Genomic DNA, 26,261 nt, shown 5'->3' with positions numbered 1-26,261 from the left:
AATTATTTCAAGTTATTCTGTTCTTTTGTTAACTTTATAAGACTGGAAGAAATGTAATCCCACACCTTGAGAGGATGGTTGTATTATTATATGTTACACTGACAGGATTCAGTCTTTACTACTAATAATCATTACTGTATTATTGTATTATGTCTGCTGATAACATAAAACACATTGCTGCAAAGGAATGCAAAGAAAGGACAAGCAATGATAGATAGATAGATAGATAGATAGATAGATAGATAGAGCACTACAGGGTTTTGTTCTCAGACCATACCACTAATGAGAAATTCTTGAGACCTTCCTCTCAACTGTGTTTAAGTCAGACCTATCTTTATTTATTTGTGAATTTGTTTGTCAATTTGGATTTACATTAGCTTCCACCACAGTGGTTGCTTGTCTTCTTGGGATCTGCAGTCACAAAATACACTGCAAAACCACATGTAAACCCATACATCATCCAAAGTGCCCTCAACATACACCACCGCTCAAACGTTTGGGGTCATCCAGGTAATTTGAGGTTTTCCATGAAAACTCCCACTTTTATCCATGTGCTAACATAACTGCACAAGAGTTTTCTAATCATCAATGAGCCTTTCAACACCATTAGCTAAAACTATTTAGCATTAGAACACAGGAGTGATGGTTGCTGGAAATGTTCCTCTGTACCCCTCTGGAGATATTCCATTAAAAATCAGCCGTTTACAGCTACAAAAGTCATTTACCACATTAACAATGTTTACACTGTATTTCTGATTAATTTAATGTTATTGTCATTGAAAACAACTGCTTTCCTTCAAAAATAAGAACCTTTCGAGGTGACCCCAAACTTTGAACAGTGATGTATTTATTGTCATTCAATAGTATGTGTTATTATAATCTGCGTGTCTATCTGTGGATGTTCGTCAGATGGCAGTTAAAATCTGCTCTGACTGATAAATGAATGCACATATCAGTATTTTCTCTTTACACTCACCACAGACCTGTAGCTTTTATCTAGATTGCTAAAAAAAATTCTGTGAAAAGGTCTAAATTTAGACCATGAATTTATTTTGTGTGAAACTGAGTGTTCAGTTCAAATATTTTCAATTTTTCTTGCACAAAACTTCCTTATGCTCACTTTATGCTCACAACCCTGCTTATAAAATCCACCAGGCTAACTTTCACCACAGTGAATATTGCTTGAGTTAGGTCTTCTTTTATCTTCATCCAGTTTCATTTTGAGATTAATACTGTAAATCTGGCCTTTCAAAGTCTGAGGCGGGGGGTCTCCAATGAGACAAAGCTTTGCTCAATCCCTGAATGAATAGGATCGTGATTATGTTATTTGATCCCATACAACAACTGAGTCAATATAGGCTAATATTGCTGCCTGACATAATGCTGAATTACACAAAATACTTGAAATAGGTCTAAGGCATTCATACAAGTCTGCGCTCAAAGTGGAAAACAGTAAAAAACCCAGAGCTACTGTATCTCTGAAATCTCTTTAACCAAATACCAAGGCTCCATGAATACAATATCATATCCTTTCAATAATTCATGCAATAACTAATGTAAGATTTTTCATTACCATTCTCATGTTCCACTATAAAACTGTTTTGAGTGACCTGAGAAGGTCCATCTCTTAGTTTGAAAATATCAGGTGTCAGTGAATGTAGCAGATAAACATATTCAACAGATGGTTCAGAGACTCCAACATTCTTCAGTCCCCTCTACCTGTCCAGCATCTCTGGGCTCGTTTCCTTCTCCGATGATCCCAGTCACTGGTTAACAGATTCTGTCTTTCACATTAGCCAGGCTTTCTGTCAGCTCTTACCCTTCCTCCTGGAGATCCTGGAGGCCCGTCAGGTCCTCTCACACCTCGTTCACCCTAAAACAGAAAAGAACCAAAGTAAAATCTGTGTGTCAAAGCAGATTCATTTTAATATTGTGAACCAATTAAAACTATTTTCTTATGATTAAATTACTGCTATAAAGTGCAGTTTGTTGTGTATGGAATATTGCAGCAGGTGATAATTTAGTCATTCCTGCTACGTTTGATAATACATATTATAATGTATCACAAATGAAATGTTCTATGTTAGATTCATATTTTAACTAGCAATTAACTGATCATTGAAAGTGTTTCATTCCATGTCTTAAAGGTTAGGATAAAATGCATACAATATCAACATATAAATATGACCCTAAGTGTTTCATGGCATTTATGTGGCAGTTATTACATACAGCGTTTTCTGTGCAGGCATTAGTAAATGGTGTATTGATTGTGTAGATGGCACAGCAGTGTAAAGCACAGAGGTGCTGAACTGTACTCCTCAAGTCTGTTTTATCTTTGCTATTTGATGCTACTGTTGAAACAAAATATGCATTATATAATGGAATCTCTCTCAGCCATCACTCAGCAGTTCAGAAAACATTCTTTTAGACCTTTTTAGCCTCATTCAGTCAGACTGACCAGATTTACTCAGGATACAGTATTTAACCTTGTCACCTGAAATAATGATTTTTTTTTTTTACATCTTTGTCCATCTATTTTTAAAATCTCCTGCCTGTATTGTTCTTTGGGTGTGTAATATGGTCACAATAAGCAGCTGACTATTTGTTTCTATCATTGTAGCTGGACTAAACTGAAGTAATGGGGAGGAACGTGGGATTGTCATTGTGCTTCCTGTTTCAACGTGGAAAACTGTATCCTGGAGCTTTACAGTGAAATATGGAGTTCAGACTCACTGGTCCTCCTCTGGGTCCAACTGGTCCCACCTCTCCCTGCTCACCACGTTCGCCCTGGAAGCAAATACGGCATCAGATCAGATCATCAGAGCTCCTGCTGACGTCAGTTCTCGTCTTGTGCTTCAAGTGGAGATCGTTTTTACATTCCTGCTCTGAGGATCTCGCTGTACAATTGAACTGACTTTACCGTATAATAATGGGTGTCCTTCACTTTGCTTTTAACTTACTTGTTTCCCTGGAGAACCCATCAGTCCTACAACTCCTGGATCCCCTGTGTTACCCTGGAGACACAAAGAGAGAGGAACAGAATAACATTGGTTCATTTGACAAAGTAATTATGGTCTAGATGTGGCTCGCTGGGCACAGTAGAAAAACTGTACGAGAAGAAGAAGAAGAAGAAGAACAACAACAACAACAAGGACAAGAATAATAATAAGAAGAAGAACCTGAAGATTATTGTAGAAGTTTTATTCATACCTTTAGACCACCATGTCCTTTTGGGCCATAAGCACCTGGCAAACCCTACATTAAGAAAATGAAACTAAACATTAAAATCTGATACAAGAAAGGCAATTGGTAAACTGCTGATATGATGAATCAGAAGGTCAGAGGTCACTTACAGGAAGTCCCTGTGAGCCGGCATCACCTGGAGCCCCATTTTTTCCTGGAAGACCCTGAAAACAACAAAAAAAACTCAACTAAATTATTTATAAGCTCTATGTTCAGACTGCAGGCTTTCCTACTAAAATCACATTTCTCAAACTCCTACACTGTTTTGTGTCCAAAATCACTTGAAAACAAACAGCATTTACCTTAGACCCTGGCAGACCAGGTATTCCCTCACGACCATCTGGACCAGGAAGGCCCTGTTGACAGGAGAGGCAGTAATGAGAGGTAAACACAAAGCTTATTACCTGTGTTACTACATACACATTAAAATGGAAGTATCACTTTAGATTTGGTGCCCAGCATGGGGCAAGTGATCATATCTGGTAACTTCTGCACACATTAAATATGCCGTTGCTCTCAGTGAGGTCAAGAAGCATGTGTTTTCACTCAGCCAATCAGTGAAGATCACTCTACATTACAGCACATTACATCGTGGCATTTGACCAATCAGCAGATGTCTGGAACGTATCAAACTTTCTCTTTTCTCCGAAGTTGGAAAAAGATGGACTTGCGACTCAGTCCTCTTCCATATTTGGGGTCGAAGTGTCAAAAATTGAGTAGTTGTACTATATGATGAAACATACATTTTTTAGAATATTTGTTTTTTTAACCACTAATGGGCAAGGAACTATATATGGTAACTTCATTGACCCTAAACCTAAACATAAAAACTAAAAGAAAATGAAAAATCACACAAAAGTTAAAAAGTCTTATGTCCTCCAATAGCACTGCAGGGTTGAAACTTAGAATTTCAAAGTATTTCAATGAATGCCCTTTAAAGGGCTTAAAGCTTGTTCTTAAAGAAACAGGATATAATACAGCTGATGGTAAAATATGATCAGCATTCAGTGTGAATGGAGAATGATGGGTAAGCAGAGTAAAAGAACAGTAGTTAGGAAGCAGGTATAAAGGGAAACAGTAGGATGATATTGGCAGATGATGGATGGCTTGGAAAGTGGAAAACTGAGACGGTATGAAAGCAGAAAGACGTATTTATGAATTGATAAGATGAAGCGGTGCTCACAGCTTCTCCTTTTGGGCCTGGCACTCCCCTGATTCCTGCTGGACCTGGGTCGCCCTGTGAAATGACAGACAGCCTTAATTTATCATGCAATAACAAGATAAATGGATGACCTCAAAGTAACAGACACAAAATGGGAGGTGACAACATATTCTATGTTTATTATCTGAAAATATGGCTGATTCTAATCTTAGTACCTCTAAAATTATGGCTGTGAACTTGATGCCAGGCTGATCCAGAGACACTGGCATTCATTTTTATGAATTTTCACTGATGCTGTTTGGTGTTTTTCCAGTGGTAACATGATGTAAGGTGAGCAAAACCACTAGAACTAGGCAGTTCTTATGCATTATTGAGTGTAATATGTGCGTTTAAAGCTAAATATCACTGTTGTTCAGTCTGATTTGTGATCTTACCACCACTCCTCTTGGCCCGGTCTCACCTATGCCTCCTCTTTGGCCTGGATCTCCCTAAAAAAGAGTTTTCATCAATATTTTACCGTAATAATAACAAACAAGATAAGAGGTGATAATATAATTTCCACTCACTGGGCTTCCCTGGATTCCCCGAGGGCCCACATCACCAGGCTTTCCACGAGGTCCCTGTTTAGGGAAATTTAAAAAGTGAAGTAAAAACTAAATTAGTTAAAGTTTTTAAAATCAAAGCTACACACAGGTCATACTCCAGTGCAGAAAATGTAGATGCATTCATTAGATTACACATTTGATGAGACTGCTGAGTTTTCTGACAATAATTTGCAGTCTTTTAGGAGCGTTTAATTTGAACCTTCTCTGCTGAAGTCTTATTTTGATAGTGAGCCGCTTTGCATTCTATATGAAGATAAGCTGTGCTTTAATTTCCTCTGTGAAAACCTATTAGAATGCTGAAAGGATTAGGAGTTTAGATGCTTCTAATATAAATTATTTATGTTTTTCTGTTATTTTAGTTTAGTCCAGTTATTTTGCTTTAGATTCTCCAGTCTAAATGACCATGTAGGTCTTTTTTCATTACCCTCTAGTACGGAACAATAGAAGACACCAGCAGCATACATACAGCGTACATCTGTTTGCCCGTTGATGGCGGTTTACTTGAGGACTCTGAGTAATTTGCTTTGAATGTGTAGACATGGTCATTGTGCAATATAATCATATATAATAGTGTTAAAGAATCATGAGCGATTGTGATAATGGGATATGTGCAATAGCGTTAGAAGGGACATGTATAGGGTGATTATATATAATGTAGACAGGGAGAAATGTGCAACAGTGACAATAGGAAATGTGCAATACTATTATATGTGATAGAGTCAGAGGGATATATGTAGTGGAATCTTATAGTGACAGAGGGGTAAGTGTACTGTAGCAATGTGCAATAATGACAGAGGGATATGTGCAATAGCAACAAAGAGATATTGCTACTATGATGATGTTTAAATATGAATTACTGCTTGGTAGCTTCCCTTGGTGCCCCAGCTTTTATCTATTATGTGCACTACGTGTTATCACTTGTTGCTTGTTTTTCTTTTTGTATGTCGTTGTTCAGCTATGGTATTATGTTTTTTGTAATTTCTCTATTTTTGATCTGCCAATGGGACTTGAGATGGAAATCAGCTACAATCTCTCGTATTTACGTGGAATGCACATTAATAAGAACTGTCCCATTTTTAAACATAAAATAAACAAAAACACCTCTCTATAACATGACAATGCTATGGTAAGGATCTCTTAAGCTTAGGGGAAGCTCATTAGCAGAGTTGAAAAATATATGCAATAATAAACACATGGCTATGCTTCTAGAGTGGTCATAGTTAAAGAAAACAACACTGGCAGTCATACTGAAACATATAACAGACCGCACTTCCACATTTGTTGATCTATCCATCCACCCCCACCTCCTCCCTAAGTGGACGTTGTAGCTGTATAAGAACGCCATCAGACTGCCATCACAGTACCCACTACTGCTCTCATTATTGGCTTGTAGGATCAGAGAAAATGAATATTTTTCGTGTTTTATAAATCATGCTCTTACCCTGTCACCTTTGGAACCCATTATTCCAGAAAGGCCTCTTGGTCCACCTGGGCCCTAAAATTACTCAGCAGATAGAAGAGTGTTAGCATGTTTGAGTGTGCAGAGGCATCTATGTGGATGAAGTTTTATTTTTGCTGTAACAGCCAGCTGAGAGAGAATGGTGAAATATTTTACTGGAAGTCCTTGAGCTCCAACTTCACCAGGTAGTCCTTGTTCACCTTCCTCACCCTGAGAGAGAATGAAGCCCATTTGTGTCAGGACAATCGAACTATCTGTTTTATTTTCTTTTAAAAATTAGCTCTTTATCTTCAGATTACCCTATGTCCTTGTCTTCCGGGCTCACCAGATTCTCCCTTAGCTCCTTTGTGGCCCTACAGGCAAAAAGTAAATGTTAAAAATCAGTAACAATAAGGGCAAAATATTTTTTTTATCAATGCATTTTAGTCAACATCAATGAAGGACAATAAAGCAAGTGTCAGTAAACTTACTTTCATGCCAGGGAGACCAGAGTGTCCATGCAGACCTGAGGGGCAGGCGTTGGGACACTGAAAAACACAACAGCCTATTTGAGGTCATGGAAGAGCCCTGCCACCAGGGGGCTCCACTGACAGCGACCCCCGACCCAGTGAGCATCAGCAAATTAATGAAACATGTCTTTTTGTTTCACCGATTTACAACAAGACCCTGACCATTTCTCGGCAACTGTTGGTTTGATTTTAGAACAGCAGCCATGAAAATCAATAGAAATGAACTGAGAGTTAGTTTGTTGTTCAAACAGCGACATCATAGAGGAGATAAAAAAAATAAACTTGGAAGCTTCTCTTGTATAAAAGTGCTTTCATGTCTAAGATTGTAACACTACCAACTCCTGCACATGTGCAAAAATCTGACCAATAAACTGAAACGTCTGCCTTAAGATTAGCAAAGGCCACAATCATTATGTTGAAATTTAATGTATACATTGAGAAAGAGTTTAAACTATAAACACATTTGTTTAAAAAAAGGATTAAAGCAAACAACACTGATCATATAAAGCTTAAAATATATCACTCTTATTCCTATAAAACACAACAATAGAATGGCTTTCGTGGTAATTCTGTATGTGCAAGCTAGTCAGCTATGCTTCTTGTTTCCGTTGCTTTTTGGATATTGACAACATCTTAGTAATTAATTCCCATTCTTTGGGATGGTTGGCCTCTGTTTTTGGGTTAGTGCAATAATACTATGTTTTGCATCAAGCCATGCTATTTGTATTACAATTTGTGTTTTCCTTTGGTACTTAAACTACTTGCAACATTAGGATTGTATGTATATATGGGTTGAAATTAATCTACTTACCAGGTCTTCGCCTTGATAAACAGCTGGGGGTCCCTAGAGAAATGATGTAAGTGCTTAAATAGCAATATATATTCATAAAAACTTTTCATTTTGCTTTGACGATCATTTTCCCCTGATAATGTTTGACAGCAGTACAGAGGTGATATTTACCCGAGGACCTGCAGCACCAGGAGGACCAACTTGACCTCTTTTGCCTCTCACTCCCTGTGACATGGAAAGGTTTGTATTAATCGATGGTTAAATCATGATCAGCACGTGATTCTTGAGGTTTGTTTACTTATAATATATATTATGAAGAAATAACTAATCAAACTATTTGAATCTGAGCATGACAAACTTTTCATTTATATACACTACAGTTTAAAAGTTTGGGGTCACTTAAAAATGTCCTCATTTTTGAAAGAAAAACAGATTTTTTTTCAATGAAGATAACATGGAATGAATGATAAATCCAGTGTAGACATTGTTAATGTGGTAAATGACTGTTGTAGCTGGAAACGGCTGATGTTTAATGGAATATCTCCATAGGGGTACAGAGGAACATTTCCAGCAACCATCACTCCTGTGTTCTAATGCTACATTGTGTTAGCTAATGGTGCTGAAAGGCTCATTGATGATTAGACAACCCTTGTGGAATTATGTTAGCACACCAATAAAAGTGTGAGTTTTCATGAAAAACATGAAGTTGTCTGGGTGACCCCAAACTTTTGACCGTTAGTGTACATATATACCATTAACCAGCTCTGAGATGACTCTTTTACTCACAGGGGGTCCGACTTTTCCCATTTCTCCTGGCAGCCCGTCTGTACCAGGAATACCCTGTTAAGAACAACAACGCTTCCATAAACAGCTGTATGGTCCCCACTCTTTAAAAATTAACAGTAACGCTGCTCTCCGTGCTAGACCACATGATGACTGTACATGCAGCAGATTTACAGATCACCTTAAGACCAGCTGTTTTTACTGAAAATTCACATCTTGCTGCAGTGACGTAGACGTGTTCTGGGGGTGTCATCTGAGGACTATGATTTCATTAGCAGGTTTTCTCACAAACCAGAACAGGCCAGTAAAGAAGGCTGTTTGGTTTGGGGTTAATTTACTCCTTAAATAAACACCATATGGCATTTTGTAACAGCCTGTCATGACTTGTTTACACAAATCCTCCTGTCATTTCTGGTTACCCCTGTGTATATTAACATAAATATTAAATAAATACATAGTTATTGTCAGATTCTTCACATCTTTTGTACCTCTGTTTGCATAACTTTGCTGATAAACTGCATCTCTTGTCACCATTAAGTTTTTTAACGAGGTTTTCATTTGACTGGAAATTTCTAGTAAGAGAATGGCAGGGATTGGTCAGAACAGGATCTATGTATTCTTTCTTTCAGTCCAAAGATCTATTGTTAGTTTAAAAAATTAGAATTGTGTGTTGTTTTTCTTTGTATCAGAGCTACACACACAGTTCTGGGCTTCCTGGTGTCAGGATACTGACACTGGAGCATGAGTAGCTTTTGCTTCAAATGGAGACTTCTGTTTGAGGCGACATTATTTTTCCTGTAACAATCAGCATCAGTGTGTCACCATAACAACCCAGAAAATCAACCTCCTCAGTAGCACATGAACGTGAACACAAAATACTGTATTACTGATTTATACAGAGTCCATGAAGTTAAAATCATATTCAAGATGATGTTATTGGTACTCACATCAAGTCCATCAGGTCCTACACCCTGTAAGAGAGAAATCATAGAATACGAGTGTCAATAAAAATATCTGAGAAAATTCCCTATAGGCAGCCCTTTCTTCAGTTTTGAGACTGTTGTGTCATAGGTACAATACAGTACGTGTATGTTTTGTTGGGATATAATACACCATTTGTATGATATAAAAAATAAAGCTTCATCTCTTATTTGTGGTAGAAAGCAGCCAAACATATGAAGAATGTAAATATTAAGAGGTTAATAAGTGCACTTACAGGTTCTCCAGCAGGCCCACGAGGTCCAGGATCCCCCTGAAACCCAATCAGAACAGAAATAAGCTGACACCAGAAATATCAGAGTGCAACAGGGAAGTACAGTGAAGTAGCAGATGCAAACACCTAATCTCACAACTCGTCCACGCACCATCTCTTCACATTTGGCTGTAGACCGTTATGACTTACTCATTTAGATGTACTAGTGATAAACTTACTTTTGCCCCTTTAGGTCCCACTGCCCCTGGATCTCCAGGAGGTCCAACAGGTCCCTGCAAAGACCAAAAAGAGTTAATTAAGCATTATAGGTACGTTACCATCCATCCATCCATCTATCCAGTATCTCTACACCACTTCATCCTCATCCTCGGAGGGGATGAAGTCTATGGCATGTTACCATAATATTTAAATGTGTGAAGAATACAGAGTATAACACTGTGAACCCTGAGCTTTCTTGGTAAAATTACTGTAACTTTCTACATGTGAACGACACAGAATTAGTTTATGTTCAGGAGGCAGACATCGTCTCCACTGTTAAGACTATAGGCTTGAATCTTTACTTTGTGATGAAGCTCGTAGTTGGAGCTGCTCAGGTAACCCTGAACCATCCACACTGAGCATCTGTCCTCTACCCTCCTCTTATTCTCTCTATACTTACATATGTCACCATCACATGTAACCACCTGTTTTGTACTGTCTCCTTGGATCTCTGGCTGAAGAACCACACGTCTCTGATCTGCAGTCACTGGGCTCACCCTCTTCCCATAAGTTTATTGTTCTCCTATGCATTAAATATGTTCTCTTTCCTCTATACTGTTGTCTCACCCCTCTACCCTCACCCCAATGGGTCAAGACAGATGGCCATCGTTCCTGAACCTGGTTCTGGTGGAAGTTTCCGCCTAGTAAAGGGGAGGTTTTTTTCTCTCCACTGCTGCCAAGTGCTGCTCAGACAGAGTCCTAAAGGAACCTGCCATTTTTGGAGTTTCTCTCTATATATTTTGTAAGATCTTATTGTAATATTAGAAGTGCCTTAAGATAACATACACTAGTGTTTAAAAGTTTGGGCTCACTTAGAAATGTCCTTATTCTTGAAAGAAAGGCAGTTTTTTTCAATGAAGATAACGTGAAATGAATGATAAATCCAGTGTAGACATTGTTAATGTGGTAAATGACTATTCTAGCTGTAAACGGCTGATGTTTAATGGAATATCTCCATAGGGGTACAGAGGAACATTTCCAGCAACCATCACTCCTGTGTTCTAATGCTACATTGTGTTAGCTAATGGTGTATATTTTCTCACTCTGTGTCCAGCTGAATGCAGGACCATGAATTTCATTAGCACTTTAAAAAATGCACCATTTTCTCCATTTGTATTAGTATCTGTAGCAAAACTAGAAAAATATGCAGGAGAGGCTAAATGTGGCAGGTTTGAGTTCCATTTTTGTGTCCGAGTAGTACAGTATAAAACCGTGTCTTTTTGAAGGACACATGATGACACACATTGTACAATTTCTAGCAACATAATGGAATGCATAAATTTAAATGTCTAGTTGCAAAACTGTTGACAGTGAAGGTATAATAAAAATGTTCCCTGTTCATATTTCCATTTTTGGCAATATTTAGGCACTTTGAGATATTTTAACTAGAAACACTTCTGGTAATATTTTTGTCATTTGCCTCCAAATAAACCAATAGACCAACTTCAACTTTTGTGCCCAAAGTGACCATTAGGAATAATGTCCTAAACTACAAACATATAGGCCTAATTGTAAAAGCAAAACTAAACTAAACAAAACAAGATTATCTTTCGAATGATTCAGGCTTCCTCTGCTTTCCTGCATTGTGTAAAAAAACCTGACTGATTCTATTCTGTAGCTCCACCTCCTGTTGTTAGTCCTCTAAACTTTTTCCACCTGGTCAGTCTATTCTACAACAAAGCCCAATTACTTCTGTCTTAAAGTGAAGTTTTTTTAAAAATTCTCCCTTTAGAATATGTCTGGAGCAGTTTGAAAGTTTTCTTGTTTTCTGTCCGCATGAATCTCTCCGCCTGTTCTCGGCACCATCACCACAGCAGGCAGCAAACACACTGAGACCATTCTGCACCACCTTTCCCAGCATACACTCCTCTGCTGTCAGCCATGTCTGAGCAGCCGATCCCCCGGCACTGCCCTCAGTCACGCACAAAAAGACCCCTGTTTCTTTCAGGAAGCTATTTGAGACTCTCCCCTAAATAGCCAGATTGATTTATTCAAGGACCGTTCTTTCAGTTTTTTCTTTCCTTAACACTTTTGCTCACCAGAGGCCAAGACAAACTGCTCACACAGCTGCAGATCTGAATATCTCAAGTCATGCAGCTCAGATCTTCCAGGGATTCCATACATGCTATCACTGGAGAGTTTAAGACACATCTACTGATTAAGGCAGCTGGTGGATTCAAAGTTCAACAGAGACTTTTGTTGTTTCTTTAAACAGTCTTTGGAGACCGTTCTGCTGCACTAGTTAGATGAACAATCAAGCAGCTGAAATCAAAAGCCAAGTTTTACTTACATCTGCCCCTGGAAGACCTGAAGCTCCATTAGCCCCATCTTTGCCATTATCCCCGTCAGGACCCTGGAAGCAGAAGATTTAATATCAGATGTGGCTCTAGTTCATGAATCCCACAGTGAGAATCCATTAAAGGCTTCAATATGTGGAAAGAGAAATGAAAATCTGACTCACTGGTCCTCCAGTCACTGTGGAGTCTTCTCCTCTATCGCCCTGGAGACACAGGAAGGAGGTGTTCAGATGGAAAGGAAACATTAGCCACAGATTCTACTACTTAGATCTTCTACTTGTTTCTGCGTCTGCTTAACATTTGCTTTATAAGATGTATCTTATCACCAGTTGAAGAGTGTTCTTAATGTGACCCAGTACATCCTTGAGGAAATAAATGCAAACATTCCCTCATGTCCAATAATTTCTCTATTGACTATAGAGACAAAAGATGCACTTTCCTTTGTTATGGAATTAGCACAAAAAACATGAAAAAATCAGTTTCCCAAGCAATAGCACATACAAAGTATAGGGGACACATTCAACACACGTCTGACTTCCTGTTGATGTGGCCTGATCCTCTCTGGGGGTTTTTTTCTGTATTTTTAAATAAAAATTTCTGAGGGCAATACCACAAACACAACTCAATCTGATAGAAGGCCAACAACCGTTCACAGAAAAAAACTGAGCATAGTTTGGAACGTCTGAAATTATGTTGCAGATGACTGTAGTCCAGAGAGTCATGTTATTTCAGAAGAGTTGTTGTTGTTTGGCTTCGCTGCTCAAGGAGCTGATTAACCCAGAAATGAACTGGACCACAGCCACACCATGACCCCCGTCTGAAAACCAATGTTTATGATTAAAAAGAAACTAAATGCACGCTCACATCAATGCCGTCCACTCCGGGCACACCGGCTATCCCAGGCGGTCCTGGGGGCCCCTGGGACCGACCGGACCCCTCTGTAAAACAAACACAAATCAGTTTTCCATCTCCAAATATCATCCAGAGCTGCTGCTGGTGTGAAGGGCAGCTCACACAGGGTCCCATTGTCTGCTTGATGTGAGGGGAAAGGTCATGAAACCAGACCTGGTGTCCCATTATAGTCCCATTATACCAGCTGAGGAACTGTGTTCAGATTACTGTAGCTGTCTGGACCTTTTTGGAGCCAGGTGTGCACACTGGGATGAAGTGAACTTCTAGATAAACTTTAAATAGACTCGTATTGAAAAATGATAACTTTTAAAAGCATTCATTTATACATTTTGTTGGAAAAAATACATAATTTCTAGCTTAAAGTAGAGAAGTCTATTTGTCATAAATACTGTAAATGTCAGCAGGATCTACTAAGGAACCTTTAAATAACAGAAACGGCTTTGATGAAGCTGAACTTCTGTTTAAAAAAAACCAAAAAACAAATAAGAAACACTAAACAGACATATTTAAAGCCCTCTAGTCCATAAACATGTGATACAGATTTGATACTAGATTTGATTAAAAATGCTTAATTAAGATCTTAAAATGCTAGAACACCATACACGATTTTCATCAATACAATGGGAGGGGGAATGAGTTCAGCAAGGGACAAAGATTTAAAATATATCTTCTGTGTCAGTTTAAAAAAAGGAGAAAAATAACAAAACAACCCAAATTCTCACTGTTACATAAAATCATTACTGTGACTGCATTTAGATGATCAATGAGTTCTTGTGATTTTTCAGCAACTTCCTAAGGAAAACAAACAAACAAACAAACACTTTATTGATACAACATGCTCTTTTCCCAATGTCCTCTTTGGCATTTAGATAACTCCAAAATTATGTGAATGTCTTTAAATAGTCGTCAAGTACAGAATTTTTGTTAAATCCCAAACTGAACCTTCCCTTCATGTTCATAGCTGGAATCACAGCGACTGGACACCACAAAATGCAAAAAACAACAAAAAAAAACCCAGTTCTAACATATCCACCAGTGAATACGACAGACAGGCTGTGAGCATCAACTGTAACATTGTCTGAATATTCAAGTGTATCTGTAGCAGGAGAGAAAAAACAACAACCCCTGCTTCTCACCTGAGCCGAGCAAATCAGCACAATTTGCAGTAAAAGCACCAGCAAAGACTCCCGACACATCCTGGAGAGAGCCATGGTCTTCCCACAGGCCGAGGAAGACGCTAGTAAGTCCCTTTTTCCCAGATTAAACGGGACTCTGAGACGTCCACCTGTCAGCGTCCCCCCTGACTGAAACCCCACCGCCTGCTGGAAGGGGAGGATGTTAGAAAGTCCTGATTATTCCTGAAAGAAGCTGAGGCTCTGCAGACGGACTGGAGGAGGAGGGGTTCTCTGCACACAGGGTGGGGTGGACTTTACTTCACTTTGGAGATTTAAAGCCAAAAGCACTGTGAGAAAACAAATCTTTGATAGGACTATACAGCACTTTGCTTCTGATGCTTCTTACTTTCATGCTTATTATCAAAACAACCTTAAGTCAAGCTGTTGTTAGTTGTTCTTGAGATTCTCGGCTACATTTCAGCACCCTCATTCCCAGCTGGAGCTTGCTCAGTTGTCCTTAAGTTAAACAGATGTCATGAAAATGGTTATCTTCATAACAACTGATCAAACTCCATCCACTGATTGAGACCAACAGATGTCAGAAGGAAAAATGAACCACAGACACACACCAAACAAACACCTTCAAAGAGACGAACACCAACTCCAATTAGGCACAAAAAGATTAACTAGACAGAATATCTAAGAGGTGCCAAATGTGTACACAAAATGGCAGCTGTCAGTCTGGAGGTCTTTTAGACGTCTGTGCCCTGAGGCCTGTTGTCTCTTATTATACGAAAAAGCAACATTTTTGTTTAAGCCATGAATTCGCTGGTCGAAGAATGGGTTACAATGAGCTATACACTTATGCTTTAACTTTATTAACAACAGATAAATATCTAATACTTTAGAGTTTCATATGCAACACATTGTTGTGTGCAAAAAATATGCACAGACATGATACACTACAGCATCACGGATAAACAATGATTCACTGAAATCAACAACATAACCCATGAATTTTAATTATGGTGTCAAAACTCCATTGAAGGATTAGTTGTTTATCGTTCACAACTTGATCATTCTACGTTGACATAAAAGTTTTTCAAACATAAGTATGCAAATACAATATCATCATGACGGTGGCCCCGACCATTCACCCAGGCTTCATGACTTTGTATTTAGAAATTAAGTAGAATAATATACAATGGGATTCAGAAAATGTACCTAGGTACTGCAAGTACTTTAACAACAGTATGAGTATGCCATTTTTTAATCATAGAATGCCAACTTATAACATAAGTCATGTCAGGATACTTAGCTGACCTGTTGGGATTTATTATTTATACTAATTCTACTAAACATACTGCTGGCTTAATACTGATTTACACATTGCTTAAGTGCTAATAAAAAGAGTTGTTTGACCTGTGTAAGACGGGAGGGTCTCGAACATGATCCCACACTATGTGAATGGGATAAACCAAACATGAATTGACGTGGTCAACAGAGGGCAAACTGTAGCAGCTTACACTCACTACACACAAACACTCATTGCTGGCACGCATACACACTTGCACATACACTGCATGTTTTCACACACTCACTTAGTACTGAAGGCCACTCCATGTCCTGAAGACTTCTTGTTAGAACAAAAGCTGCTGGCTTTAAGAACTGATAACATACTGATGACTGGGAAACACCTTCAGGTTAACACCTTTGTTAACTATGGTCCTCTGAACAGTAATGGTCCTTGATATCAAGCTACTTGGCATTGCAGAATAAACAACTTTAACTGAGAGAAGCTGCTTGTCCTCTATCTCAAAAAACAAACACACTCAACAGACCTCACCATACAATACTAAGGACAGAATCCCAGCAAACTTAAGCAAGTCCCTCCCTTTGAGAAAGTCTTTAGTGACAGAGGGGGAAAAATCATTTCCATGGGAAGAAACTTATGTCAGCTGGTTGGGTACCTGCAGATCAGAAACATGCAGCTCTGGAGTCAGAGATACCTGCAAAGAGGACAAAACACAATCTACAGGAGAGAGAAGACAAACAAAGTGCAGTGGCAGTATATAAATCTGGAGAAATGTCTCAGAGAAAGTCCTCCAGCAATCTGGGCCTATAGCAGCAAAACTATGGGATGGTTCAGGGTCACTGAGCAGCTCTAACTATAAGCTTTATTGCAAAGAAAAGTTCTAAGCCCAGTCTTAAAAGTAAACAGTGTCTGTCTCCTGAACATAAACTCCAAGCTGGTTTCACAACAGACGGTCTGATAACTGAAGGCTGTGCAGCTCGTTCTGCTGTTAGAAGCTTTTAGAACCACAAGTAAACTTTTAGTCTCGGACCAAAGTACTCTATTAGGATAATACTGCACAATAACGAAGCTTCAAGGATTTTAATTCTATACTGGATTTTACAGAAAGCCCAGAGTAATTCTGTCTTGGCCAGCGTGTAACAGGTCAGAGGAAAACTACAATGTGCTGCATACATATAAAACAGTTATTATTGACATTTGGCATTTTAGCCAAACAGTAAAATGTAAAAATTCACTCACATTTTTAGTGCACATATTTTTGCTTGTAATGGAATGTTTATGTATTGCAGAGTTGTAACTTTCTAAATCTCAACATTTGCGGCATCACTTAATAAAACACCCGCTGTGTGCAACGAGGTTATTATTCTGGAGATGTCATAGTAAAATATGCATTATCGTTTAAGTTGTTATTCTCTACTTGAACCCTTTGTTCAGAAAGATATTATTTAGGATTTTGTGCCAGAAAACAAATATTATGACTTCTTGATTAACAATATCCTCATCCTCGGTAAATTTTACATACATAAATGTAAATAACCTACATGATGGTAAATCCTAGGTTTTATGTTTCATAAAGAGTTTCTATCCTTCACTAAAACCCTTAAAAAATGAAGACTAAGCATGCAATGAAACTGTTCAATTTGATTGAGCATTATGATCCATAAAGAAAGCCCTAGCTCTATGTTTTGTTCTGCCTTATTTATTTATTTCCTCTTTCTTTCTGCTCTGATTGTGTTTTATTTTCTAAGTGCATTTCATACAATTTTCAAGAAAGGTCTCTTCTAATAGATATACATTTTATTTTATCGCACTGTAAGCACTTGTTCATTACAAAAAAAGCCTTTGTGAAGATTATATTCCACAATGATTTGTTAATTGATTTGTCAAGAAAAAAAAATATCATTTATTTCCGGTTTGCTGCTCCGTCCACTAGGCGGAAGTGACGAGCCGACTCACTAAAAGCGACGAAGAAGAAGAAGTGAGAGCAGGCGTCGTTTTTAAAGCTCGTTAACGGTTGTCGTCTTGGTGCTGAGCGTCTGAGCCTGTAAACAATAAAAGAAGACCAACAAATCACTTTAAACTTCTCCGGAAATATTAGCACGATGGATTCACCATAGCAACAAGCCGGTCTGCGTGTAGGTGAGGACGGTCTCTCATTGGTTAACGGAATTTTCATTTACTAAGCTGTTAGCCTAGCTTGTTAGCAGCTCTGCCAGATTTCCTTCAAAAATCCGTAAATTTAACTTTTTAGCACTAATGGGCAAATCTCCACAAAGACTAGACAAAACTTTCAGGCTCTATATAATAGTAATAGTCTGCTGGTAACTTCGGCATAATGTTATATATAAAGGCTCCAAAGCAGCAACACTTTCCCTTTGTTTTCCTTCAAGTGTGTGTAGGACTTTGTAGTTACTACATTACGTGTGTTTTTTTTCATTTCGATTTCTTTTCAGTGACTAGAAGCTAAAGACACAATGGACAATCTGGATTTCTCAGAAGAAGAAATTCAAGAACAACTGGCCATCCTCGGCTACAAGAACATACCAAAACACAGGCTGCTTGAATTTAAACAAGGTTAGTCCTTTAAACATCCAGTTACCTCTAATCCTCCAACCATTCCTAATTGTCACTTTCGTGTCGTGTTAGACCTTGATGAACTCATACGACATGGAGACTGGAAAAGCCTGGCCTCGTTGCCTCAAATAAACACCAAATGTCAGACAGACACATCTCAGCCCAGTCCTCCTGCCTATACCAAAGAAAAAGGTCAGAGCACTTAAACCACTTATGTTGTTTAATAAAAGATTGATTTAAGAAAATAACAAGTAATGTAACTGATTTTTCCTTCCTTAATTTTGTGTGTTAACTGGTGAGCTCTGTGTTTTACTCCACAGTTGGTCAATGTTACTTTGAAGGCTCTGCTGAAGGATTTTTCTTACATGCCGGCAAAACAGACATGGACAGACAGGCAAGTATTACTACACAGTATACCAGATGTTTGTTTAGTTTTTGCTGATAATGGACCAGGTGTAGTCAACATGAGACCACATTCAGAAATCAGCTCCACCGACTGTCTGTGCTCCTTATCAGAACAAGCTTAGGTGATCTTGGACAGTTATCAGTGATAACGCTAAAGTTTAGAGTCTGTCCCTCAGAAACAAGAGTTAGGATGTCTTCTGCAGTTGCCATTTAGAACTGAAATTCACCTTGCATTGAAAGACAGATCTATTTAGCAGACTATTCTGTTTAAATATTCTAAAATTTTAATAGTCACAAAACTGAAGATCATCATTCTCTAATTAAAGGTTTATTGAAGAATATATTATAAAATGCATATAGCCCACCATCAGGAAAAAAACCTCACAGATTTGAATCTTCATCACTTTGGATGAAACTAGGTGAAACAAGTGCTCACCACATGTCAAAACAGAGACTATGGACAGCAGCAGGGATGCTATGACTCGTACGCTCAACACTCAGTGGCTCCAAAGCTCCAGCTGCCTCCAGGTGCTCCCAGCAGGCTGCAGGTGGAGCCCAGTCTTGAGGACAGCCTGCACTCAACGCTGTTGGACAGCTACACATCTTCCCCAGACACCCAGGGGAGACGCTTCATCAAAAGGAAAGTCTTAAGGTAGTTTTGAGATTCATATCTGCAGCGACACAAGCATGAGACATGACTGTAAGTGAGTCAGTTGGGCTGCAACTGATTATCAGTTTTAGTATAAATAATCTGTCAAACACATTGTCTTTTATTGATTAGCAGTTTAGTTCAGACAGACACCTTTCTAAACATGTTTTTTTGTGATTTGTAGGCTGAGAAATCAAGAAGTTTGAAAGTTTATAGTCATAGAAACACTTTAGTACTGCAGTACTAACACGAATAGTCTATTAATAATTGCTGCAGTGCTTAAGAAAAACATTGAATGTTTTTTTTTCTTTTTTCAGGAAACATAAAGGGCAGTCACTTGTCTGTGATGAATCGGTCTATAGCGAAGACTCAGGTAACACAGACTTAACTGTATTTGTAGAAATCCTTCCAGGGTTATATGATCATCCGCCTAGACTGCTTCTTTTTTTTTTTTACAACGATAATCTTTATTGAGACAACTTTTATTTCGAAAATGAAATAGAATAGATCTTTATTGTCACTGTTACAGAAGACAATGAAAATTGGTTTGGCACTCTTCGAATAGCAGCATTGAAAATAGACTATATTACACATCCTAAAAATATATCCAACATAAAAGCAAAAATTTTGGAAAGCACCGGGCCGCTGCATCCGCACGCGCTGCCATCTTGAGGTAATCTGATTCTTCTAATTAACATAAACGAACTCTTAAATCTAATAATAGTGGGATTATTAGGTAACAAATAATAATTGACAATAATAAAATGGTTGAAAACCATTTACTGTAATGTGAATTAAAGAGACAGGGTGACAATTGATGTAAAATGTTGCAGGAAATATGTTAAATTATCATAAAGTTCACAAAAGATTTCATGTTCATGGTTAATTTCTGGTCTTTATTGTTCCACAATAGGAAATCATTTTTGCTGCATTAAAAATAAAAAAACAGCATTTTTCTGTCACTTGACTGTTAAAAAAGACAAAAATAAAATCCAATCACATTAATTTAGAGATGTAATCCTCTGAGCCACCAGCAGTGGGAGCTGTTTGAGCAGTAGGAAGAAGGTTTTGAGGCTCCTGGTTGTCAGCTAATCCTCTTAGCTCCTTCCTTAAGCCATCGGCCTTCACAGATCACACACTGCACACACCTCAGCAAGAGTGCAAGCCGCCACCATGTACAAAATGTACAACACGGAATGGGACGATGAGACGGACAACGACGACAAGAATTCTCTCAACTCGTCTTTTTGGTCCGATGGGGAGAAACCAGAGGAAGAGCAGGTAGAGATTGAGAGAGTGATTGAGTCCAAACCTGTCGGTGAAGCAGAGGAAGATACTTCAGAGGAGGAAAAGCCTGAGCTAAACAATGAGGGGAACTTCACCACAGAGAGTTTGGACGAGGAAAGAAAGGATGATACTGAGGATGAGGAGGAAGAGAGAAAGGAAGAGGATGGCGATGAAAAAAGTTGTAGCAGCAGTCCAGATAGTCCAGCACCAAGTCTGATGACCTCTGGCTATGGCACCTACAGAGCAGAGGAGCAGGAAGGAGGAGACTACAGAGACAACCACACCATAACCGAGTTTGACCAAGACAGTCGGGGGGATCTGTCTGAGATGAGAGATGATGAAGATGATGATCAGTCACTTGGTGGCTTTGGCGAGTTTGATACTGAACCTACACATGAGCCAGACTTCAGGGAGTCTCCGTTGTGTGTATTAGAGGACAACAGCCTTGTAGCTAACGTAGCATGTTGTGTAGAAGGTGGTCCGCTTGAAGAGATTGGCGTCACTGACATGAAACCAGAGGATGAGGAAGAGCAGGCAGATGAGGAGAAAAGTGAAGAAGATCCGCACCCAGCATCTGACAATGAAATGACAAATGCAACAGAGAAACCTCACGCTGCTGAGACTGAAGACAGGCTTCTGCTGAATGAGAAGCATTTGGAAGAAGGTCTTAATGAGGCTGAAAAACAAGAAGTGGTGCAGGACCTTCATCAGCTGAACAGTGCGGAGACAGAAGTTGAGGACAAAGTGGAATCTGAAGATCCAGACGAGTCTTCAAGCAACAAAAACATCAAGTTCATCGACTCCAAAGTGGGTTTCAGCTGGAGGACATGTGATAGGATGTGTGTGGAGTGGGAAGGAAACCTCAGACAGAAAAAGGGTAAATAGGTTTCTGTGTCTAAAACAGCAACATTTATGTTACTGCTGTGTTACTTTGAAAGGTCATCAGGTTGTAAAAAGGCTTGTAAAATTCAAAATAAAGTCCCTGTTGTTGAAGACAGGGCTGTTGGTATCGATCACACTCTCAATAACCTGAAATTTGACTCATAAAAATTTGAAAATATCTCCCAAAATCTTGTAATTGTCGGATGTTTCAAACGGAGGAAATTAAATTGTATGGCTTCATTTTTGGAAGAAGCAATGCATCAATGTAGATGATTATTTTTATTTTACATTTATCATTATATAATTGAAGGGATTTTGCTGAAATATAAATATAGCTTTTCAGTTTCACTTTTAAAATACAAAATCAGCTCCTCTGATGATCATACAAATGAAAGGACAACAAGAAAAGCACTGAGAGTGCAGCACTCCGCCAAGGCTGCTCAGTCGCTGTGTGATTTCCAACAGATCAAATCTTTAAACGATTCGTGTTCTGCAGCGGTTGATCTGTTGTAGGATCACATCATTTGATCGTCAGCAGACAGCTGATGTAGAGTTCACTTGTTGTCATGGGAACTGACTCTGTGCCGCTATCTTGCAGTGATACAGAAATCTTTAACAAACCAGTGGATCCAGACTATAAGCTGCATCACTGCCAAAATCTAATCACTTGGTCCTTGTGTCATTTCTACCTTCTCTGAAAATTTCTTTGAAATCCGTTAGTCTGTTTTTGAGTAATGTTGCGAATGGAAGGACGGACAGACAAACCAATACCAGTCATCGCATAACTCCACTGTGTTCCTTGGTAGAATAATAATCAGCCAAACACTCCTGACATTTCTGTAAACCTAAAAGTTGCAACGATCTATTTTAGGTTTCTTGACACAGTCTTTTGTATTTGGCCAAAGTATATTTTTTGCTTGTCATAAATCAACAAAAATGTCCACAGTTCAGCAAATGCAGAGATGTTGTTTCTCCAGGAAGGCTCTAAAGTAATCCAATAAGATCCTGTTCAAATTCTGGCTGGTGCAGTTCACAGTTTTTAACGGTGAATAAATTCAGTCCCTGTTACTCTTTCAAAATGGGACTCCTTCCAGTGGATGCACTTAAAAACATTCCTTTAGCTGTTTGAAGATTTGCAAAAAAGATATTCTGTTTTGAATAATAATTCCTGATTGTTAGCATTTTTCCATTAAAAACAGGTTCAGTTTCCTCAGTGGTTAAACCTCTGAAAACAAATGTGTTCTTTAAAAGAATGCCTTCCTGTCCTGAAATGGTTTAGATATCCGTCATACATTGTTTCTTCCCCTCTAAAATGTGCAGATCTATAAAGTACCTGAATCTCTCTTCACCCTCCCCTCCCCATATGCTACAGCTTTAGTACACCAGCTCACCCTGCCTCTGTGCTGACTGTAAAACTGCTCTACATTACGCAATGACAAGTTGTAATATTGGAGTAATTTAGTCATACAAGTCAGAACCAGAAACTATTTGTGACCTGCAAGTCAGGATATCTGACTCAGGAAATCTGAGTCTTTGTTTTAGAGACTGCCATCACTACAGTGCAGTTTCAAGCCACAGTGTTGACTGTTTTTCACTCATGATGTGTCTTCCAGCATATAAAAAACACCACATGGACATGTTTAACTTTGATTTTGACCTTAGGGGGACATTAAAATGACTGCTATGGCTCCTAACTCACTAAAACAATCCAGAATCTGGAAATATCCAAATATTTTTACATTTTCTTTCTGCATCTACTTAGCTAAAAAACAATGTTTCATGTGCCATGCAAGCTTCAAATTCACAAATTCACGCTAAATTGAAGTATATACTGGACCAAGATTGGCTTGCAAACTAGTTGAGTTGCAGTCACATGCCCAAAACTTAAGCTCAAAGAAACTCTTAACCCTCAGAGGAGCAATTAGAAACGGTCTCCTGTCAGGCGCGAAAATCCGAGGCTAAAATGTTAGGTTTCTTAATAGTTGTTGATGTTTGTTTGCAGACGTAGCGAGCTGTCTGGAAGAACAACTGGCTGATCTTCATTTATCCACAGCAGCTCAACGGGAGACTGAGGCAGAAAGTGAAGATGGAAGCGATCAGAGCGACTCCCAGAGCTCTGAGAGTGACGCCATCTCTTTGAGCGCCTTTGAATCCTACATTAGAGGGATGGTGGGTAGTGTTGTCTGCCAGGACGTGAATCTTTTACAATTAGTGTTGGTTAAGATGAGAACTGTAGTTTGTTCATATGAAGCCATTTATATTCCTCTTACATCTTCCTCTTGCTTGCTTTCTGGCATTAATAGATTTAGAATTTGAAGATTCAGATTTTTGGCTTGGCGGTTAGGACTTTGGCCTCACAGCTAGGGGATCGCTGGTTGACGTCCCGGCATCTTTCTGCATTCACGGTGTTTAGATGGATGAAAGATTCCGATTTTTCACTGAAAATCACTGTACTGTCATTTTCTTTTGTGACTGATGCAGAGTGATGCTGCCTTCAGGCCCAAACCAAAATCCTGTGAGTCAACAGCCAGCAATCAAACACAACTATGCTAATAATAGTTCTCATTCTGACGCTTAACAAACCGACTTGTAATCTGTTAAATGAATTTATGTTTCAGTCATCCGACCAGTGATGAGTCAACAGTCCATTAAGAAGACTGACCCAGTGTCCAAGTAAGTCACCAACCTCTATGGAAACTATTCAGAATGAGAAGATCACAGTTCTGTTACCCAGGCTCACATCTTAATGACGTATGCACTGAGTCCTGGTGAGGTAACATTACAGCAGAAGAGCCTGACTGTTTGCTCCAATATCCAAAAGTGTTTCTTCTCATATCTTTCCAGAAGGCTTTGAGAGAAAATCTGTTTGCCACATCAGTCCACATTTGTAGAGGTAGAGTCCTACCTGTTAGGCCTTCTTCTAACACCCTTCACCTTTTAGGGTTCTCTAAACTCATTGTGTTTGGTTCCTTCAGTTTGTTTTGTAGTTTCAGTGTATCTTAAACTGGGAAAATTTTCAGGCAGCTAAAACCTAGATGAAGGAAAACCAAAGAATGTAAGACTGCTTTGTAATTATCATGGATCTGGTGAGACACTTGAAGGTGGAGTCAGTGATACTGATCCAATGTGCTTTTTGTCACTTAAGTGAACGTCACTTCACAGTCCGTTAGCTGTCTGTTCTGTGCTGAGAAAGTATCTGGTGTCAGTACACAGTGCTACGTCTGTAAATATTGAACAAACTGATCCACTGCTATGTACATTCATGCTCATACAGAGGAGGGGAGATGAGTGACAGAGCTGTGGGGCAGAAGTATGGTAAATCTGACACATGCTAGCTATCCAAAAATGCTAACTGGCTAAGTTAAAAAAAAAAAAAAAAATCTTACTCCAGAATTGCAAACTTCATCTTTAAGTCTGAGTAAAAATTTGAACTGACATAATATTGCTTCCCATCAGATTCATTTTGTTCGTGCGGTTTTCTCGTCTCTTCAGGTATTTCGAATACAAACAATTCTGGGAAATGTTCAAACTTCCAGGAGAGAGGGACAGGAGAGCTCTCCGCTGGGAGATAAAGGTACGACAACATGTCTTCAGTGGATGCAGTAAAGCATTCAACCTTTGATGCTTCGTTGGTCTTGTGACATGAAGCACAAATATACAGCGTCTCCAGATTCTTGGGAGTCTAAGTTCTAAAGTTCATTTTCAGAATGTCACGACAATGTGCTGAACTGACGCCTGAGTATTTACTTAATGCTTGACTGGGCTTCTGTGTGTTTGTTTATAGGAACAACTGGCGTACCAGCCTCCACCAGTGAGTATTTGAGAGCATTTTCTCTTTACAGCTGCATTTGGTAACCATCTTGTGGTTAAAGTGTCTTTTGGTATGGACAGTGCTTTGTACAAATAATATCTCCAAACATCAGTGCATTAAGGCTTCAAACTATTTCAAGGAAGTACACAAACGCAGGCCTGTGAGATACTTGAATTACATCCCAGGTGTTGTTTTAAAGTGTGGTATGAAATGAGACAAATCTGACCACTTTCCCTGGAGTTTACTTCTGCTCTGAACCAGCTCTGTGATGCTGCAGCTTCAGTTTGTCAGTTCTTCTGTCAGACTTGTCACAGCGTACACTCCTCCCCAGATGGGCCTTTGATTGGCTTTAAAGGACACATTGTGCACATTTTCAGGATAATGTTTGACTTCCATGAGTCGCCTATGCTCTGCTCCAGAGACTCTGAATGCAAACAGTAGATGTAATGTACTTCTTATTCATCATTCAAAATGGAATTATTCAGAACAGGAACAGAATGGAAAGCTGCTTGTGGATTGGTGCTGACGGCCTGATTCACGTTTAAGGGAAAGTAGAGGAAACTCTTGTAACAGTATAAATGAAAGGCTGAGGCTGATCTCACACTGAGTGTCTACTGGGGTTACGTGTTCTTGCTGGCTTGGTCAGGTGTTGCTGTTTTTTGTATTTGTGTGAACCATAACTGAGAAAATGAAAAGAGACCCACTTTACTGTCAAAGCAGCTGAAGTTCTGTGTTGTTTTGCAGCCGAAACCTCGGAGAGTTTATCTGCCCAACACTTACGTCGTGCCTACAGAGAAGAAGCGCTCAGCACTCCGCTGGGAGATCAGGAACGATTTAGCCAACGGGCTGCTTCCCCACAAGTTCAATTATCGATTTTAGGCCTTACACTTTTTTTAGACATTTTTATTACAATTTTGCAGTGTTTTCTATGAATAGAATTATTTATGGATGACTTTTTGGTTGTTCTACATAATAAACACAAAAAAACATTT

General features: G+C 38.9%; 2 protein-coding genes across 3 annotated transcripts in view; one reads left to right on the top strand and one right to left on the bottom strand.

The window, feature by feature from the left end:
- Positions 1-14,598, bottom strand: part of col9a1a (collagen, type IX, alpha 1a) — a 29,396-nt gene extending 14,798 nt beyond the window's left edge. Inside the window, 24 exon segments of the mRNA XM_022196524.2 lie at positions 1,820-1,873; positions 2,734-2,787; positions 2,961-3,014; positions 3,211-3,255; positions 3,354-3,407; positions 3,546-3,599; positions 4,427-4,480; positions 4,840-4,893; positions 4,972-5,025; positions 6,452-6,505; positions 6,626-6,679; positions 6,769-6,822; positions 6,940-6,996; positions 7,790-7,822; positions 7,940-7,993; positions 8,555-8,608; positions 9,499-9,522; positions 9,768-9,803; positions 9,983-10,036; positions 12,313-12,375; positions 12,484-12,522; positions 13,184-13,239; positions 13,242-13,257; positions 14,368-14,598. Coding sequence (XP_022052216.2) covers positions 1,820-1,873; positions 2,734-2,787; positions 2,961-3,014; positions 3,211-3,255; positions 3,354-3,407; positions 3,546-3,599; positions 4,427-4,480; positions 4,840-4,893; positions 4,972-5,025; positions 6,452-6,505; positions 6,626-6,679; positions 6,769-6,822; positions 6,940-6,996; positions 7,790-7,822; positions 7,940-7,993; positions 8,555-8,608; positions 9,499-9,522; positions 9,768-9,803; positions 9,983-10,036; positions 12,313-12,375; positions 12,484-12,522; positions 13,184-13,239; positions 13,242-13,257; positions 14,368-14,442 — 1,200 coding nt within the window. The 5' untranslated portion in view covers positions 14,443-14,598.
- Positions 14,599-17,615: 3,017 nt separating this feature from the next.
- Positions 17,616-26,258, top strand: hyls1 (HYLS1 centriolar and ciliogenesis associated). 2 transcript variants are annotated; one of them, XM_022196526.2, is made up of 12 exons: positions 17,616-17,800; positions 18,115-18,235; positions 18,308-18,427; positions 18,556-18,629; positions 19,060-19,292; positions 19,607-19,662; positions 23,461-23,627; positions 23,940-23,973; positions 24,077-24,131; positions 24,951-25,032; positions 25,243-25,269; positions 26,014-26,258. In XM_022196526.2, the coding sequence occupies exons 2-12, from the start codon at positions 18,136-18,138 to the stop codon at positions 26,146-26,148; spliced, it is 1,083 nt and encodes a 360-aa protein (XP_022052218.2). In that variant the 5' UTR covers positions 17,616-17,800; positions 18,115-18,135; the 3' UTR covers positions 26,149-26,258. The 2 variants fall into 2 exon arrangements, with proteins under 2 accessions (XP_022052218.2, XP_022052217.2); XM_022196525.2 differs by lacking the exons at positions 17,616-17,800; positions 18,115-18,235; positions 18,308-18,427; ... (1 more) ...; positions 19,060-19,292; positions 19,607-19,662 and adding an exon at positions 19,696-21,453.
- Positions 26,259-26,261: the final 3 nt, after the last annotated feature.

This window comes from Acanthochromis polyacanthus, chromosome 3 (assembly GCF_021347895.1).
Source record: "Acanthochromis polyacanthus isolate Apoly-LR-REF ecotype Palm Island chromosome 3, KAUST_Apoly_ChrSc, whole genome shotgun sequence".
Classification (NCBI taxonomy): domain Eukaryota; kingdom Metazoa; phylum Chordata; class Actinopteri; family Pomacentridae; genus Acanthochromis; species Acanthochromis polyacanthus.
Note: the sequence above shows the minus strand (reverse complement) of the source record. Positions and strands in the feature narration are given on the sequence as shown.

Excerpts from the sequence above, each read along its gene's own strand:
- hyls1 (XM_022196525.2), top strand. The coding sequence starts at position 20,463 with ATGTACAAAATGTACAACACGGAATGGGACGATGAGACGGACAACGAC. Across the intron at positions 23,628-23,939 it reads AATCCTACATTAGAGGGATG|AGTGATGCTGCCTTCAGGCC; the intron begins GTGGGTAGTGTT and ends TGACTGATGCAG. Across the intron at positions 23,974-24,076 it reads CAGGCCCAAACCAAAATCCT|TCATCCGACCAGTGATGAGT; the intron begins GTGAGTCAACAG and ends TTTATGTTTCAG.